The sequence below is a fragment of the Amphiprion ocellaris genome, chromosome 7 (genome assembly GCF_022539595.1).
Source record: "Amphiprion ocellaris isolate individual 3 ecotype Okinawa chromosome 7, ASM2253959v1, whole genome shotgun sequence".
NCBI classification, from domain to species: domain Eukaryota; kingdom Metazoa; phylum Chordata; class Actinopteri; family Pomacentridae; genus Amphiprion; species Amphiprion ocellaris.
The window spans coordinates 36,442,520-36,459,993 of record NC_072772.1 but is presented as its reverse complement, the minus strand read 5'-3'; the positions used below and the strand labels follow the sequence as shown (position 1 = coordinate 36,459,993).

Genomic DNA, 17,474 nt, shown 5'->3' with positions numbered 1-17,474 from the left:
AAAATATTAATTTACATATTTACTGTAAAAAAAAAACTCAAAACCTCAAAACTACAACTTTTTACTGATGATAATTTGTTCTTTTTCTCTGATGAATTTAATATTTTTGCCACTTCTTTCATTACAGCTGCTTTTATTTTCAACTGCAGATGTTTAATAATGAATGAATTTTCCTTTGTGACGCCTCCAGATGCTCAGACGTCGGTTTCTTCTGTATTTTGGTGACTTTTTGCAGCAGTTTTTCCAGATGTTTTCCAGCTGTTTTTACTTCGTCTCTCCTCCATCAGATCAGACTTCTCTCCTCGTTTGTCCTCCTGCTGGTCCGTGGAGGTTTAACGTCACTGATCTGAGGATTAACTGGAGCTTCTTCTGCTGGTTGTCGGGGGGACGGACGAGACAATGCTATTGGTCAGTTAAACCTCAGGGGGTGTGGCTACAGAATGATAGTTATATAGATAAAAGCAGCAACGACATCCATGTTTAATGTAAATGCTAAATTACTACATTACCCAGCATACATCTGTTAAGAACAGGCCCCGCTTGCTGCAGTGCAGAAAATTAATGTGTTTTTAAAAACAGTTTTAACATTTTTAACACGTTTATCAAGAAAGTTATTCACAGTTTATCTTTAAAATCAATTTACTGAGATTTTTCAGGTTTTTTTGTTTTATACCCACAAAAGGTAGAGACAAAATACCACAAAGACATGCAAAACAACAAAAGCAAGACACAAAACAACAAAAACAGGACACACAATGCAAAAAAAACAACAAAAATGAGACACAAAACAAAAAATGTCACAAAAAAATATCAAATTTGAGACCCACAATAAAAAAACAAGACACAAAAAGAAGCAAAACAAGAAATGCAAGACACAAAACAACAAAAACAAGAAACAAAGCAACAGAAAGATGACACAATATGACACAACACAACAGAAACGTGGCACAAAGAGAAACAAAACGAAAAACAAGATGCAAAAACAACAAAAACGAGACACAACAACACAAAGACCAGACTGAACATTTATTTCTGGTGTTTAGAGCTCAGTAAAGTCGTCTGCAGGCGACTCAAAGTTAAACTAAATCCTGTCAGAAAGTCTCCGACCTTCGTCACCTTTACGCCTCAACGCCCAAACAGCCTTTTGTTCTCCTCACCGACCAATCAGAGAGCAGCTCAGGGCCCGGCAGCCAATCAGAGAGCTTATTGTGACCCAAACCAGCCAATCAGAGCACAGCATGTACCCACAAACTGAACAATCACCTGGAGATGCACGCACACACACACGCACACACACACACACACACACACACACACACACACACACACACACAAACACACACGCACACACACACACACACACACACACACACGCACACACACACACATAAAAGGAGTGTGTGAATACAGTGAACTTTGTGTGAGACGTCTGCAGATAAGAAACAAGATGTGAAACAACAAAAAAATATACAAAACAAACCGAATGATGCACACAACAAAAACAACACACAAAATAATACAAAACAACACAAAATAACAAAATAAGACAGAATAACAAAGATGCAAAAACATTATTTTTGTTCTAGTTGTAATTTTAAGAGAAACAATTTATAAATAAGGATTCAAAAGTAGTTTAAAATACAGATATTAACTTTAAGTTATGGATTTTTCCTGTTTTGTTAAATTACAGATAATATCCAGTAGAATCACAGAATAATAAAAACTTCATGATAGAGAAGAAGAAGAAGAAGGAGGAGGAAGAGGAGGAAGAGAAGAGAAGAAGAAGAAGGAGACGGAGGAGGAGGAGAAGAAGAAGAAGGAGGAGGAGTAGAAGAAGAAGGAGGAGAAGAAGGAGAAGAAAAAGAAGGAGAAGAAAAAGAAGGAGAAGAAGGAGAAGAAGAAGGAGGAGAAGAAGGAGAAGAAGAAGGAGGAGGAGGAAGAGAAGGAGGAGGAAGAGAAGAGAAGAAGAAGAAGGAGGAGGAGGAGGAGAAGAAAAAGAAGAAGGAGGAGAAGAAGAAGGAGCAGGAGGAGGAGGAAAGAAGAAGGAGAAGAAAAAGAAGAAGAAGGAGGAGGAGGAGAAGAAAAAGAAGAAGGAGGAGAAGAAGAAGGAGGAGGAGGAAAGAAGAAGGAGGAGAACGTTCTTCTGTTTCTTCTTCCTGCTTGAGTTTTTCTGGGTGCGTTTGATTCTCAGAGCGGTGGAGGCGGGTGGAGTCAGAGCCGTATCTTCTGCTGTTTGAGGTGAATGAAGGATTCTGGAGAAGAAGCTGATTGAGACGTTTAGAACATCAACCTGCTGCCTGCAGCGCCACCCGCTGGTCACTAGCATGAACTGCAGTTAATATGTTAGAATAAATACAACCAGACACACAGTAATACAACCAGACACACACAACCAGACACACAGTAATACAACCAGACACACAATGACACAACCAGACACACACAACCAGACACACAATAACACAACCAGACACACAATAACACAACCAGACACACACAACCAGACACACAATAACACAACCAGACACACAATGACACAACCAGACACACAATAACACAACCAGACACACAATGACACAACCAGACACACAATAACACAACCAGACACACAATAACACAACCAGACACACAGTAATACAACCAGGCACACAATAACACAACCAGACACACACAACCAGACACACAGTAATACAACCAGACACACAATGACACAACCAGACACACACAACCAGACACACAATAACACAACCAGACACACAATAACACAACCAGACACACAATGACACAACCAGACACACAATGACACAACCAGACACACAATGACACAACCAGACACACAATAACACAACCAGACACACAATGACACAACCAGACACACAACCAGACACACAATGACACAACCAGACACACAATAACACAACCAGACACACAATGACACAACCAGACACACAATGACACAACCAGACGCACAATGACACAACCAGACACACAATAACACAACCAGACGCACAATAACACAACCAGACGCACAATAACACAACCAGACACACAATAAACAACCAGACAGAAAATAAGACAAACGAGGTGCAACAAGACACAAAACTGCAAAAACATGATACAAACGGCCTCACAAAACAACACAAAATGACACAAAATGCAAAAACTAAATACAAAATGACCAAAATGAGACACAAAACAACACAAAATGACAAAAATGAAATGAAAAATGACCGTAACGACACACACATTGACACAAAACAACAAAAGCAAGACCCAAAATGACCAAAAGGAGACATTTAATGATGAAAAACAATGTCAACAACACACAAAATGATGAAAAACAACACACAAAGCAACACAAAACTTCAAAAATACAATAAAAATGACCAAAATAAGACATTAAATGATACAAAACAACACAAATGACTCAAAAAATAATCTAAACAAGACACAAAATGACCAAAATAGACACAAAACAAGAGAAACGAGACACAATACAGACAGAAAACAACACAAATGCAACACAAAACAACACAGAACCACAAAAACAAAATAAAATAAACAACATAAACAAAAACAACCTGCTGCTGATGTTTATTCAGATTTATGTTTATTTATTTAGAGCCTCTTTGATCTTCAGTTAATTCACTGAAGCTGACGATTGGTGATCAATCAGATCGTTAATCTACCGAGGCTTTAAGGAGACTGATAGATCAGTTATTGATCAGTTACTGATCTCTGATAGATCAGTTATTGATCAGTTATTGATCACTGACTGATCTTCTCTCTGAAGTCTCAAACGTTTAAAGCTCTGATTTCGGACTTTTTCAAATTTCAAACTGGTTTCTGTGTTTAAATTTAAGAATTATTATAGTAAAATAAACATTTAACATGTAAAATAAATATAAAATATACTTTTAAACACGGTGAAATTGTATTGTTTGTAAAAAATACAGATTTTTAAAAAGATATCTGTAATTTAGACCAATATACGTCCTTAATAAAAATAATTTTTCTTTTTTAAGAAATGGCAAATTTAACTTTAAAAAAATAGAATAAAGAATGAAAGACTTGTTGTAAAAATACAGAATTTTAAAAAGATATTTTCTGTAATTTAGTAAAAAAAAGTTCTTAATAATTTTTTTAAATGGTAAATTTAACTTTAAAACTGTTGTAATTTTCCAGTTAAATGTTTTAAAGAATTAATAACTTAATAAAGATTATTATTGTGAACATTATTTACAGTTTTTAGTTTAGATTTTCAGTGATTTTCCTGCACATTAAAACTGGAACAAATCTGTAAAATAACAATAAATTATTCCAGAAATTAAAATAATAAATAAGAAATATTTTATTATGGCGGATATAAGAAAATATTGAAGTTATTTCCTGTATATTTTATTTCACTAACTGATATTTGTAATAAAAAGTTTTGATTCTAATATTCCCAAAAAAATAAAACACAAAGTTCCTCATATAAATAAAAATCTAAATAAATATAAATGAGTGAATATTTAATGAGAAAATACTTGACTTGCAGAGTTAAAAATGAAGTTTTAGTAAAAGATTTACCTTTAAGTCTTTAAATAATGAAGTTTTATTTTTTTATTGAACATTTTATTGGTTATGAAATGATTTAGTTTCATATTTATTTCTATTTTTATTCTAATTTGTGCTGCTGAGATTAAAAACTTCAAACTAAACGTAAGAAAAGTTTGTCGATTCTCGTCGTTTTCTGATTTAATTCACAAACTAACGGCAGAAAATTCAGATTTTAAAAGTTTTCATTCTGATTTTAGTGGATCAGAAGTTTATTTGTTTGTTTACCTGCTGCTGGATCTAAACGACACTAAAGCTTCTTCTTCTGGTGAGGATTTGAATCTGATCGTTGGATTCTGGCGACACCTGCAGGACAGAACAGGAAGTGCACTTTATTATCAAAATAAAATAAATCTAAATATTATTTATGTCAGAAATCATAAATATCTGGATGTGGAAGCAGAATCAGAGGGTTTTACATTTATTTTAGAATTTTATGAAAAAATAAATGAACCGGTTCAATGTTTGATTAAATAATATTTAAAATAATATCAAAAAATCAAATGATTTAAATGTAAAATCTTAGAAATCAGCAGCAAAATTATAATAAACATATAAAATAAATATACTTTCCTACAGCATTTCACTGTTAGTTTATTTTTATTTATTATATTAATTTAATATTTATAAATTTATACTATTTGTTGTTTTAATTCTACTATTTGAATTTCTGTGTATTAAACTAACAAGAAAACATTTTATAAAGTGATTTTTTTTGCTTTGTTCTTTATATTAAAGACAAAATAAACGCGTTTGTTCATAGAATCAATTTAATTTTTTTTAAAATCACAAATCCAAATCCATCCATCCATCCATCCATCCATCCATCCATCCATTATCTATACACTGCTTAATCCTCACTAGGGTCATGGGGGGCTGGAGTCTATCCCAGCTGACTCAGGTGAAGGCAGGGGACACCCTAGACAGGTCACCAGTCTGTCACAGGGCTACATACAGAGACAAACAATCACTCTCACATTCACACCTACAGGCAATTTAGAATGATCAATTAACCTCAGCATATTTTTGGACTGTGGGAGGAAGCCGGAGTACCCGGAGAAAACCCACGCATGCACAGGGAGAACATGCAAACTCCATGCAGAAAGATCCCGGGAAAGCCGGGACGTGAACCAGGGACCTTCTAGCTGCAAGGTGAAAGTGCTAACCACTACGCCACTGTGCAGCCCCCAAATCCTAATCACCCATTGAATTAAAAAACAGAATAAAATTATTTAAATCTTATATATTTTGAAATCTAATTAATAAAAAGACAAAAAAAAACACATTTTAAAAAAAGGTGATTTGTGGAAAATAAATACTTCTGATATAAATATATTTTTAATTATGACCTCAAACAACATTTGGAATAAAATAAAATAAAACAATACAGTTTCTCTTCTGTTCCCTAAAACTGGTTTAAATAAATAAAAAAGTTCAACATTTAGTTTACAATCAAACAGAAAAGATGCATTTTAAACGCTCTGATGGTAAGAAAACAACTTCCAAAGATCTGAAATCAAAGAGTTTTTGAACCAAAACTGCTTTTGTTGGATGAAGAACCTCTGAAGATGAAGAACATCTGGAGAAATTCTTTGAAGACCCCGATCGGAGATTAAAAGCTGAAGGTTCAAACATCAAAGTCCTGCAGCGGCTCGTTCGCACTTTAAAGAGTTCCGGTTTCTGTTAAATCCGGACTTCAGTAGACCCTGCTGGACTTTAGTAGACCCTCCTGGACTTTAGTAGACCCTCCTGGACTCTGGTAGACCCTCCTGGACCCTCCTGGACCCTGCTGGACTTTAGTAGACCCTCCTGGACTCTGGTAGACCCTCCTGGACCCTCCTGGACTGAGCTCATGGACGGAACCCGGGTGTCGGACTTCAGCATCGAGCGGATTCTCTCCCTGAAGCTCCCAGAGGCCTCAGCGGACCAGATCCTCCTCAGACCTCCTGCTCCGGTCCCGGTGCTGGTCCCGGTCCCGGTTCCGGTCCCGGTCCCGGGCTACCTGCAGTACGGAGGGATGTTTTATCCGCACGGAGCCGGTTTCCGTCCTCCGGACTTCACCGGGATTCATCCGAACTCTGGAGTTTTCAGCCTGGAAGCTGCAGGTTGGAAACGTTTTAACATCAAACTTTACTTTTTATTGGTTTTCATTCTTTAAAAACTGTTCAGTTGAAGTTTAAACTTTTAAAAACTGTTTATTTCATTTAAAAAAATATATATTTTTACATCCGGATTAAGCTGCTTTAAATCTTATTTTAAGTTACAAATTAAATCCACAGTATTTTATTTTTTGCACATTTTTCTGTTTTTATTTGACAAACGCCGCAAACCAAATAACTTTAAAATTGTATTTCCACCAGATGTTCAACGCTCCGCCGGTTTCCACCAACCCGGAGTCTCCGCGCAGCCGCAGTCGCGTCCGAAGGCCCGGATGAGGACGGTGTTTACGCACGGTCAGACCAAGCAGCTGGAAGCTCTGTTCGAGCTCACCGACTACCCGACCGGGGAGGCGCGCGCTGAGGTGGCGAGAAACACCGGGCTGAGCGAGGAGACCGTCAGGGTGAGTCCGACACGGTGGTTGAGGGGGAGAAAGGACGCTGTGTAAAACCGCTTCCGGGCTGCGTAAAAGGTTCTCAGGTTGCATTTTAGGCACCGACTCACCAGGTTTTCTTCTGAGACTAAGTGTTTATTTCATCAAACAGAAATTCTGAAATAGTTTTTAGCGTTTTATTACACGTCTAAGGTGCCAAAACCACAAGTTACACTTTTACGCACAGACTCGCCAAACTTTTTCATTTAAATCAAGTGTTTCCTTTTATAAATCACGAGGTTTTCTAATTATTAAAGGTACAAAGCAACCTCGGTGACATTTTTACGCACTTAAAAAATTAATTTCATTTCATTTTAAAACAGTATTTAAATTCTATAAGTCATTTAAGGTGCCAAAGCAACAGGTTGCGTTTTTACGCACAGACTCATCAAATGTTTAGTTTTAAACAAAGCGGATCTTTAAAAAAAAAAAAAAAACATTCTGAAGTCGTATTTTAGTATTTATTTAAGCATTTATTTAACAACTGTTTTCTTATAAATTAAGTGTTACTTCATATAAAATACAAAACGTGAAGCTGAATTTAACGTTTCCTTGTTTGTTAGAGGCATCGGTACTTTTATGCACAGACTCGCCAAACTTTTTCTTTTAAATCAAGTGTTTGTTAAAAGTACCAGACAACCTCATGTGACCTTTTTACGCACCATTTTTTACTGCATTAAGTGTTTTATTTTATAAAACACACATTCTGAAGTCGTAGCTTCTATTATTTATTAGAGTTGCCAAATCTCGCACTTTTACGCACCTGGCACAGACCAATCAGGGAGCTTTTCTGCAGCTGGAGCTCCAAACTTTTACCTCCAAATGAAACATTAAGCCGGTTCGATGTGTTATTTTAGTGTTTAGTCCACAAAAGTGAGAATTAAACGACAGATTTTGCAGATAAAAGGTGAATTTGACGCTTGTCTCGGTGCTCTTTCTTCTAACGCTTTAAATCTCAGCAGTCAGTTTTCACATATCTGGATGTTCATATTTCTGCTGTTTCTGTGTTTCGCTGTGAACTCATGAATCTCTTTGTCGTTTGCAGGTTTGGTTTAAGAACCGCAGAGCCAGAAGGAAGAGGTCTAAGGTCAAACCTGCTTCAGCTCCATCATCCGGTGACTCAGAGAAGAAGATGTTCAGCTGCTTCCTGTGAACCTGAACATCCACTGGTTCCTCCACAGATCAGCTGAGTGCTGCGATGCCTTCAGGTGCTGCAAAGATAATCAGACGCCTGAGTTTCTAGTTTTAACACGTTTTCTCTTCCTGTATAATTTATTGAAAATGAGTGTGAAGGTTTGAAACCCAACTTTAATGTTTTAGATTTCAAAATAAAGTTCGCTACGATTAAAATCCAGTCCTGAGTTTAGGTTATTTTCTTTGTGCTTTTATATACAGAATCACTCCACTGCATGACGTTTAATGTTCTTTATATCAAAAATCCTGAGAAAAGCTCAGACTTAAAGAGCTTGATTTTTAAAACAAATCTTTGGATGTATTTTTTTTTTTTTACTTGTGTCAGCTGTAACTCTACACTGCATGTAAAAAATGTTTAAAAAAACTGAAAATCTGGCAGCAAAACTAACATTCAAAAACTGTAAAATAAAATAAAAACAAAATAAATGGTGAAAATCTGGTGGTATTGATGCAACAAAAGGTATATTAAAAATCTTATTTATAAAAAATGCAGAAAATCAGGCAGCGAAAACTGTGCATTAATAATAATAATAATAATAATAATAATAATAATAATAATAATAATAATAATAATAATAATAATAAATATCAACAACAATAATAATAGTAACAGAAAATATCAATATATTTGTTGCCAAAAAAAATAAAACATTAAAATGGGGCATAAAAATGTTTTTTTAAAAAAGAAAAAAATAGGGACAAAACTGAAAATCAGGCCACAAAAAATCGCAAAAAAAAAAAATCAACATGAAAATGGGACATAAAAATATTAACCAAAAAAAGGGAAAAAGCATAAAATCAGGCTGCAAAAAATAAACATTTTACACTATCGTTGCCAGAAATAAAAAAAGGGACATAAAAAAGAAATTGAAAAAAACTAGAGAAAAAAGCAGAAAATCAGGCCACAAAAGTTAAAAAAAAAAAACCCACAGTGTTGTTGCCAGAAAAATGCATTAAAATGGCATTAAAGTCAATAAAAGAGGAGATTTCTGCCTTTTATTTCTGTCTTCCTGTGTGACATTAAGGAACATCTTGGAGACAGAAATGCAGTTTTTTATTAAATGCATTGATGAGATATTCAGTTAAACACAAACAGCTGATTGGTTGTAAGAACTTTAATGTACTTGGAGTGTTTATTATCTTAAAAAAACAAAGACTACTTCGCTTTTATGTGAATAAAACTGGAAAACAACAACAAATATTGGGCCGTTTGTTGCTTAATAAACAGTTAATTAATTTTTGCTCAAACAGCTGAATGATTGGTTGATTAATCGTCTTAGATCTGCAGAACTGGAAGGAAATTTACTGTCATTCATGTTCCTGCTTCTCCACTGTTTCTCCCTGTTGTCCTTCTGGTGTTTACTGGTGATGTTGCAGTAAAAGCAGCGGACAGAAGCGGTAGAAAAACATCAAATTCTTTATTATATTCAGAGAGTGGTCACTGTTATCACTGAAGCGTCTCCATGCTGATGAGAAGAAGAAACAGACTGAAACCCAGAATGAGAAGTTAGAGGCATGCAGTGAGAATCTGAAGCACAAACACACTCACAGGAAAACTGGAGAACTCAAAGTACACTTAGTGAAGTTATCAAAATAGAGGCTCTAGAGTGAAGATCTCCAGAAAACAACCAGAGCTGAGTTCCGTTCTGTGACGAGGAGTTTTATTCTCGCGGCGCTTTAAAGGACAGAAGCAGATTCTGGATGTTTTAATCTTTAAACTGATGTTTTTAGATTCCTGCTCATCAAACTCTGAATCTTTTCACAGATTTCTTTAGTTTCAGTTCCATTTTAGTCAAATTTTCTGCAGAAGTTGTGTTTTCAGGCTGCTGGAAATCATCTGTGATGCGTTCAAGAACCCAAATACTATAACATAACTTTACTAAAACAGCTTATTTTGGAATATTTGATGCATTTAAACATTCTCTGCTGTCACGTTATAGCTTTAAACTGAAGCTCATGTGCTCTAATATCACACTTTACCTGCTGATTTTTATCAACGTTTACAAGATTCAGGTTTCTGATATTTTCTGCAGAACGCATGCAGGGTTTTTTCTGCACGGAGGAATTTTTGGTGCTTTTCAGTGTCAAAATGATAAGAATTGAGAATAAATGTTCAATTTTAACCAGTTTCATTCATTTCTGTTTCATTTACTCAATCATGTTGTACATTTTTGTTAATTAAATGCTCTAAAATAACTCCAAAATGCAGAGATTTCTGTAAAATAACACTCACTGTGTTTATTGTTGTGGGTGTTTGCCAGTTAAATGCTCATTCTGAACAAGAAATATATTCTGTTTTACTGTTTTACTGGAACTTGACTTAAGGATGCAGCTATCAGAAACCAGAATCAAATATGCAAAACAAAACCAGAATCTTCTAAAAGATGGACCAAAACCAGGTAATTCGTGCTGTAAACATGCTTTTATTCAGGATATAAACTGTTTTCGTCAATGCTAAAGGCCCAAATTTGCCTGTTTCTGCTTATTTTTCACCTCTAGATTTAATCTTCTGCCTGGAATCAGTTCTTAAATATTTCGCCATGCTTGGAATTGCTGTGACAAACTAATGTTTTAAATTTTCAGGCTGATATTTGTGGCTCCCTTAAAGAAAAGCAGGAATGTAAAGGACTTAAAGAGCTAAATCAGGCAGAAACCAGGTTCAGTCCTTTAAACGCAGCAAATGAAATAGCAAATATGTCATGACAGAAAGCATATGCTTATTGTGAGATTAATAACTAGTGACACCTAGTGGGCGAACCAGAGAAAAGCTCCACATTTACACACTAACTGCACTGGAACTGTACATTTACTGTACAAAGACAAACTTCCACCATCACTGTGGTGCACGACATGTTTGAGCAGGTCCCGACTCTGGAGCTTCAATGTGCTACAACAGCGCACTCTAGTGTGAAACTATCAACACGGTGAGGGTTAACTTCAGTTCATCAGGCTCTTCTGTTCGGAGTCGGGGTGGGATGGCGGAGGGGAGTAGCATGAGTTTAGGAAGGTAGAGCTGTGAGTCATCTGCATATCAGTGTACATGAAGTCTTCCAAAACACTTCAGAGTCAACTTTTTGTTTCAGAAAAGTGACCAAAAGTCTGATTTTGTTTTGAGAGATGTGGACAATTTGATTTTATTTGTTCGATAAGGTAAAGCAGTGATCCATCTGCATATTGTGCAAACTTCCAGGATATTTCTGGGCTGCTTTGACAGTTGTTTGCTTTAGAAAAGTGCCAAAAAGTCTGAATTTATTTTGAGAGATATGGAAATTTAGATTTTATTGGTTCGATAAGGTAAAGCTGTGAGTCATATGCATATTGTAGTAACATGAAGTCTTCCAGGATTCTTCTGAGCTATTGGAGCCAGAAGGCGACTCTTTGCTTCAGACAAGCTGCTCAAAGTCCAAATTTATGTTGAAAAATATGCCAAATTAGATTTTATTATTTTTTGAGAAGGTAAAATTGTGAGTCATCTGCATATCTTATCAATGCAAAATCTTCCAAGATATTTCTGGACAGTTTCAACAGCTGAGAGTCCATTCTTTGTTACAGAGAAGCTGCCAAAAGTCCAAATTTATGTTAAAAAACCTGCCAAATTAGGTTTTATTGGTTTGAGGAGGTAAAGTTGTGGGTCATCTGCATATTGTATAACTTTAAATCTTCCAAGATATTTCTGGACTGCTTTAACAGCTCAGAGTCGACTCCTTGTTTCAGAAAATTGCCAAAAAGTCCACATTTATTCTGAGAGACATGGCAGATTTGATTTTACAGGTTTGATAAGGCTAACCGACTTAGCATTAGCATTACTACATCCCTAAAGTAAGATGGAGTTTGTTGCAATTAAAATCCTGAGCAGATTGTAATTTTTTAGGATGTTTTACATTCCGGTAAAGTTGCTGAAACTAATTTCTGAATCTGTTTTGAAACTCTCGAGCTTATCAAGCTAAGAAAATTAGATCTGTCAGTTGAGAAAACACGTTTAGCACTACAATATCGGTCATTTCTGTCCATATAACTCAATTTACACCTCACAACAAAGCTTGAGGGTTGAACGAAGTGCCTTTTCTGCTATTTGTCCGAAAGCTTTGTTCCCTTACGGACTGAATTCTGCAGCTAAACTTGATGAGAGTGATTAGTGTGATGTTGAAGCTGATTCCACGGGCACAAACAGAACAGTTATCCACAGCAGTGTGCAGGAGCAACCACAAAGTGTCTCCTTTAGCCAAGGCTGCCGAGAACTTTATGCTAACAAAAACAGAGAAAGCTCCTTCTGTTGGTTCTTTCAAAGTATTTCAAACTTGAACAGACCCTTTCCAAGTTTCAAGAGCCATTTACCTTCTGCAAGAATGTGAAAGGCTAATTGCTTAATCCTAAAAGACAAAGTTTGCATAAATAAATCACACTTCTGGATACATAATATGTGCTTCCAGAGTTGAAATGTGAATGATTTGTTGAAAAACTAAACATGAGCACAAACCTCCTAACATCCAACCCTTTTTAAAGGGAATTTTCACCTATTTGGGAAATGGAAAAGCTTAAAATATAAGAACAGTGAAGCCAAAATACACATATTAGACGTTACTTGACAGGTGATATCTTGTAGTTTCTAAAATTGTGATTGTTTAGCATGCGGCTAATACACAACTTGAACAACATTAGCTCATAAATGTGTTTTTTGTCCTCGTACACATTAAGTCACGTTTGAATAACAAAAATTACAACATTCTTTAAGCCAGAACTCTGCAAATCACCAAATATCTTCTACATCTTGTCAATAATATCCATACGAAATTCCAGACTTCTAAGTTTAACCTTACGGCAGCTAAACAACTTTCTGTAAAATTAGCTGAACAGCTAAAGTGAGGAGAACGTAGCATGTCTATGTTGACATTTATGACTTAATGCAACCTGATGACTGTTATTGAGGATTGTAAATTGTAGATTTATCATTTAAAAATTAAAACTCTAACCTTATCTGCTAGTTTGGGGGTAGTTCTTTAGCTAACCTTGTCAAAACGAACTGAAACGGCTCTTTAAATTTGGAATCTGGTGCTTCTAAATATCGATTTCCTTCGTCTATCTGGCTGTGTTCTCGGCAGCCTCGGCTGATTCTGTATCGGTGTAAAGAGACGTTAACACAGAAACCGTTTCCACAGAGATAGGTACACTGTTTACATATTGCTGTTTTCAGTTATGCACAGACTTGGAGAGAGATTTGAACACTAAGCACACACATAGGTTAACTTGTTTTTGTCTTTTTCGCAGATGCTCACATTCACAAAAAGTCTTATTTAAATGGAGGGAGAGGGATGAGAGAAGAAGAAGAGGAGGAAGAGGAAGAGAAAGAGGGTAAGAGTTTTACAAATATCTCTGGAGAGGGTTTCTATTCCTACATACCGATATTAAAAAGATTACTGTGTGATTACCGTAAACAAATGTTCAACTCCAAACTGTCAGTTTAAAGTTTAAATTAAGCTTATTTTGGCAACACAAAAGCGTTAATATCTCCTGTATCGGGGCTGAAACACTCAACACTTTAGATTGTTTTGGGTCAGTTAGCAGGTTTTGGTTAACGACGGATTACGAGTGTAACTCTTTATATCGTCTATAATATACTACAGTTTGTATCTGGCAATACGTTGATTAATAATGACAGTTTCTCTATGTGTTTAGCTGCTCTAATGTCCAACTATATATCTATTAATTATCTTTTTCAAAGTATGAAGAAAAAACAAGCGGTTTTCTGTGCGGTCGGACGTGTTGGAAACTGGCTGCAAATACAAAAAAAGACAAAATTGTTGAGATATTTAATGAAGAACCACTTTGTGACGTCACATCCCAACAGTGAAATAAAAATAATACAAAGAAAGATAAAAAAAAAACATAAAAAACAATAAAACCCTGTTTTCACATCTGAGATTAAAGCATGCAGGTGATTCAAGTTCTTCACCCACAGTTTAGAGTTTTTACAGTGAATCTAAAGCTGTGATGCTGAGCTACCTTCACACAGGTAACCATGGTTACCAGAAACAATGGGTGCTTTTCTTTATGCTAGCTACTACTGCCTTCAAATGGAACTCACAAGCTTCTTAGTACCACATAAGATGTTGTGTAAATAAAATGCTTCTAGGGATAACATCCGCTTTAAGTTGGGTCGGTTCAATAGATGTTATCGTCACTAATCATTACTCCTTCACCTTCCAGTAGCTCCACAGCCGAGTCGTCACCTCCTTTATTAGTGGTATAGACGTGATTTTGTATTTACAATCAAAACCTAGAAGTTATGAGGTTTAGTGGTGCCATAAATCAGCTGACTTTCCTAAGTTCTGTCTTGGACCAAAATGTAGTTTTGTTATTTCACTAAAGTCTTGTTTTGACTTTCACTTTTCAGTCTGCCTGGTGAAGTTTAAAATCCAAAACTAACTGCTTAAGATTTCCTGCTAAAGCTGCTTGAATAAGATTAGCCACCAAAACCACTCAATTAAGTCTTCCCACCAAAATTGCTGAGTTAAGTTTTCCCACCAAAGCTACATAGCCAAGTTGAGCCGCTAAAATTACTCAGTTAGGTTTAGGCACCAAAACTACTTAATGAAGTTAAAGTGTCAAAACTGCTGAGCGAAGTTTAGCCACCAAAATTACTTGGTTAAACTTAACCTCAAAGACTAATTGGTCAAATATTCTGTCAAGCTATTTGGGGTAAAATTAACTGCATAAACTACTCAGTTAAGTTTTGCCACCAAAACCACTCGGTTAGATCTTGCCGCCAAAGGTATTCAGTCAAGGTTTTTGGCCAGAATGATTCAGGTTCAGCCGCTAAAATTACTTGGCTAGGTTTTCCTAACCACCAAAGCTTTCTAGCTAAGCTGAAGCAACAAAACTACTTGGTTGAGGTTTGCCGCCAAAAGTATGCAGTTAAGTTTCGCTGCCAAAATTACTTGGTTAAACTAAGCCAAGTTTTCTGGTGAAACTATTTGGGGTAAAATTAACCATGAAAACTACTCAGTTAAGTTTTGCCACCAAAACAACTTGGGTGAGTTTTCCTGCCAAAATTAAACAACTAAGTTTAGCCACCAAAATTACTTGGTTGGATTAAGCCACCAAAACTACTCTATTAACCTTAGATGATGAAACTGTTTGGTTATATTTAACCACTAAAAAATCTTGGTTAAGTTTTGCTGCCAAAACTACTCGTATAGATCTTGCTGCCAAAAGTATTCAGCCAAGTTTTCCCACCAAAATTATTCAGGTTTAGCCACCAAAAAAAATCTTGGTTAAGTTTATGTACCAAAACTATCTAGCTAAGTTAAGGTAACAGAATTGCTTTGGTAAATTCAGCCTAAAAAACTACTTTAAGTTTTTGGCCAAAACTATTTGGGCAAATTTCACTGTAAAAACTACGCAGTTAAGTTTTCCCTCCAGAGCTACTCTGGTAGGTTTACCCGCCAAAGCTACTTGGTGAAGTTTAGCCACCAAACTTCTTGATTGAGTTTAGGCTCCAAAACTACTTCGTTGTTTCCCGCCAATACTACTCAGTTAAATTTTGCTGCCAAAATTACTGACAGAACATTAGCTGCCAAAAGTATACAGTTAAGTTTAGCTGGCAAAAATACTTGGTTTGGTTTAGAAAAGAATCGTGATTTGGGTTAAAATACACCCTTTTGCTATGCTAACATGCTACAAAGCTTCATTTTGCCTCACAAAGTAGAAGGTAGAGGACGCCACTCGTGACCAATATTTTTAGGTAATGATTTGTGTTGATAACGTCCAGATTGGGTGAAGGCTAACTAGTTAGCAATTTAGCTGGCAGGTAACATATTGTAGAAAATGCAAAGGCAGAATTAAAAGATAAGGCCATTGGGAATATCAACCATTTCCTCAGACATTATTACAGAGAAAGACTCTAAAATCCCAAAATATCCACCAGTAATGTAACTTCTATGAGCTCCGCTGTTTCTGAAAATGTTTGCAAACTTATTGAAACTCGTGAGCTTTCAGGTGGGTGTTCATACGGACTCCTTATGTTAAAACTTCATTTGAAAGCAGCACCAGATGTGAGCATAAAGAAAAGTGCCTGAAATAAGGCAGCAGCTGTTAAATGAAGCTCTTGTTCTCAGCTGCAGCAGCCAGATCTGGGTCCAAACCAGCGAATAAAACATTTCCTGCACAACTGCCCAAACACTTCAGGATGTTGTGGTACTTCTGCACGTTACATTTCAGTAACTTAATGGACTAAATAAACATCAGCGTTGTTTCCTAATATTCAGCAATCCGGTGTCAAAGCTCGGCCAGTATTTCAGAAAGACCCAAAGCTAGTAGCAGCAAAAACAAAACAAGCAGCAACACAGACTAACGTTATCTGGCCCCTGGTTAAGGAACGAACACTGAGCCGGGACGATGAGACGGAGAGTGGAAGGGCAAAGACGGTACCTGGGGGGAATTGCTTTAGCGAGCTGGATTGTGGGTTTGTTTAAAGGAATGCAGGACGTTTCGATCGGATACAAGGCACTATAGATTCTGCTATAGAACGGCTAAATTGGAGGGCTGAGAGTGAGAAAGAGGAGGAGTTTCACCACGAGGAGTTTGAAGGAGGCTCAGAGAGAAGGAAAGCAAAAAGATGGACAGAAAGTAGAGCCGAGAGATTGATCCGGTGGAAGAAGAAGAGGAAGAGGAGGAAGAGGAGGGCATGGTTAGGACTGCATCTCAGCACGAAGCATCCATGGAAACCAACAGCAGAACAGCAACCTGGAGGAAGAGGAGGACGAGGAGGAAGAAGAAGAAGGAGGAGGAAGAGGAGGAAGAAGAAAAGGAGGAGGAAGAGGAGGAGGAGGAGGAAGAAGAAAAGGAGGAGGAAGAGGAGGAGGAGGAGGAAGAAGAAAAGGAGGAGGAAGAGGAGGAGGAAGAAGCATTTTAGAAATTAGTCGTACTTGTAAAATGGGAAAATTGTAGAAAAATAATTAATTTACATGTTGACTGTAAAAAACTGTAACATTCCACTTTTTAAACCTGGATTTAAATGAGCTAAAAGTATAAATATTTTACAGATATTTGTCATATTTGTAAACAATATATGTATATTTTTATAATATATTTT

The 17,474-nt window shown here is 36.3% G+C and overlaps 2 protein-coding genes across 3 annotated transcripts in view; one reads left to right on the top strand and one right to left on the bottom strand.

Annotated features, from left to right (window-relative positions):
* The first annotated feature begins 4,419 nt into the window (after window positions 1-4,419).
* Window positions 4,420-8,543, top strand: dharma. Its single transcript, XM_055012015.1, has 3 exons — window positions 4,420-6,704; window positions 6,960-7,159; window positions 8,235-8,543. Exons 1-3 carry the CDS (start codon window positions 6,452-6,454, stop codon window positions 8,340-8,342), a joined length of 561 nt encoding a protein of 186 aa, XP_054867990.1. The 5' UTR covers window positions 4,420-6,451; the 3' UTR covers window positions 8,343-8,543.
* A 1,239-nt stretch (window positions 8,544-9,782) lies between these two features.
* Window positions 9,783-17,474, bottom strand: part of clip3 (CAP-GLY domain containing linker protein 3) — a 29,462-nt gene continuing 21,770 nt past the window's right edge. For both annotated transcript variants that reach the window (XM_035942065.2, XM_023296326.3), the window contains one exon: window positions 9,783-17,125. In XM_035942065.2, coding sequence (XP_035797958.2) covers window positions 17,071-17,125 — 55 coding nt within the window. In that variant the 3' untranslated portion in view covers window positions 9,783-17,070. The remainder of the gene's footprint in view (window positions 17,126-17,474) is intronic.

Bases quoted from the DNA above. Each gene is read 5' to 3' on its own strand.
- dharma (XM_055012015.1), top strand. From the start codon at position 6,452: ATGGACGGAACCCGGGTGTCGGACTTCAGCATCGAGCGGATTCTCTCC. The intron at 6,705-6,959 runs GTTGGAAACGTT...TATTTCCACCAG, and splicing joins TTTCAGCCTGGAAGCTGCAG to ATGTTCAACGCTCCGCCGGT. The intron at 7,160-8,234 runs GTGAGTCCGACA...TGTCGTTTGCAG, and splicing joins TGAGCGAGGAGACCGTCAGG to GTTTGGTTTAAGAACCGCAG.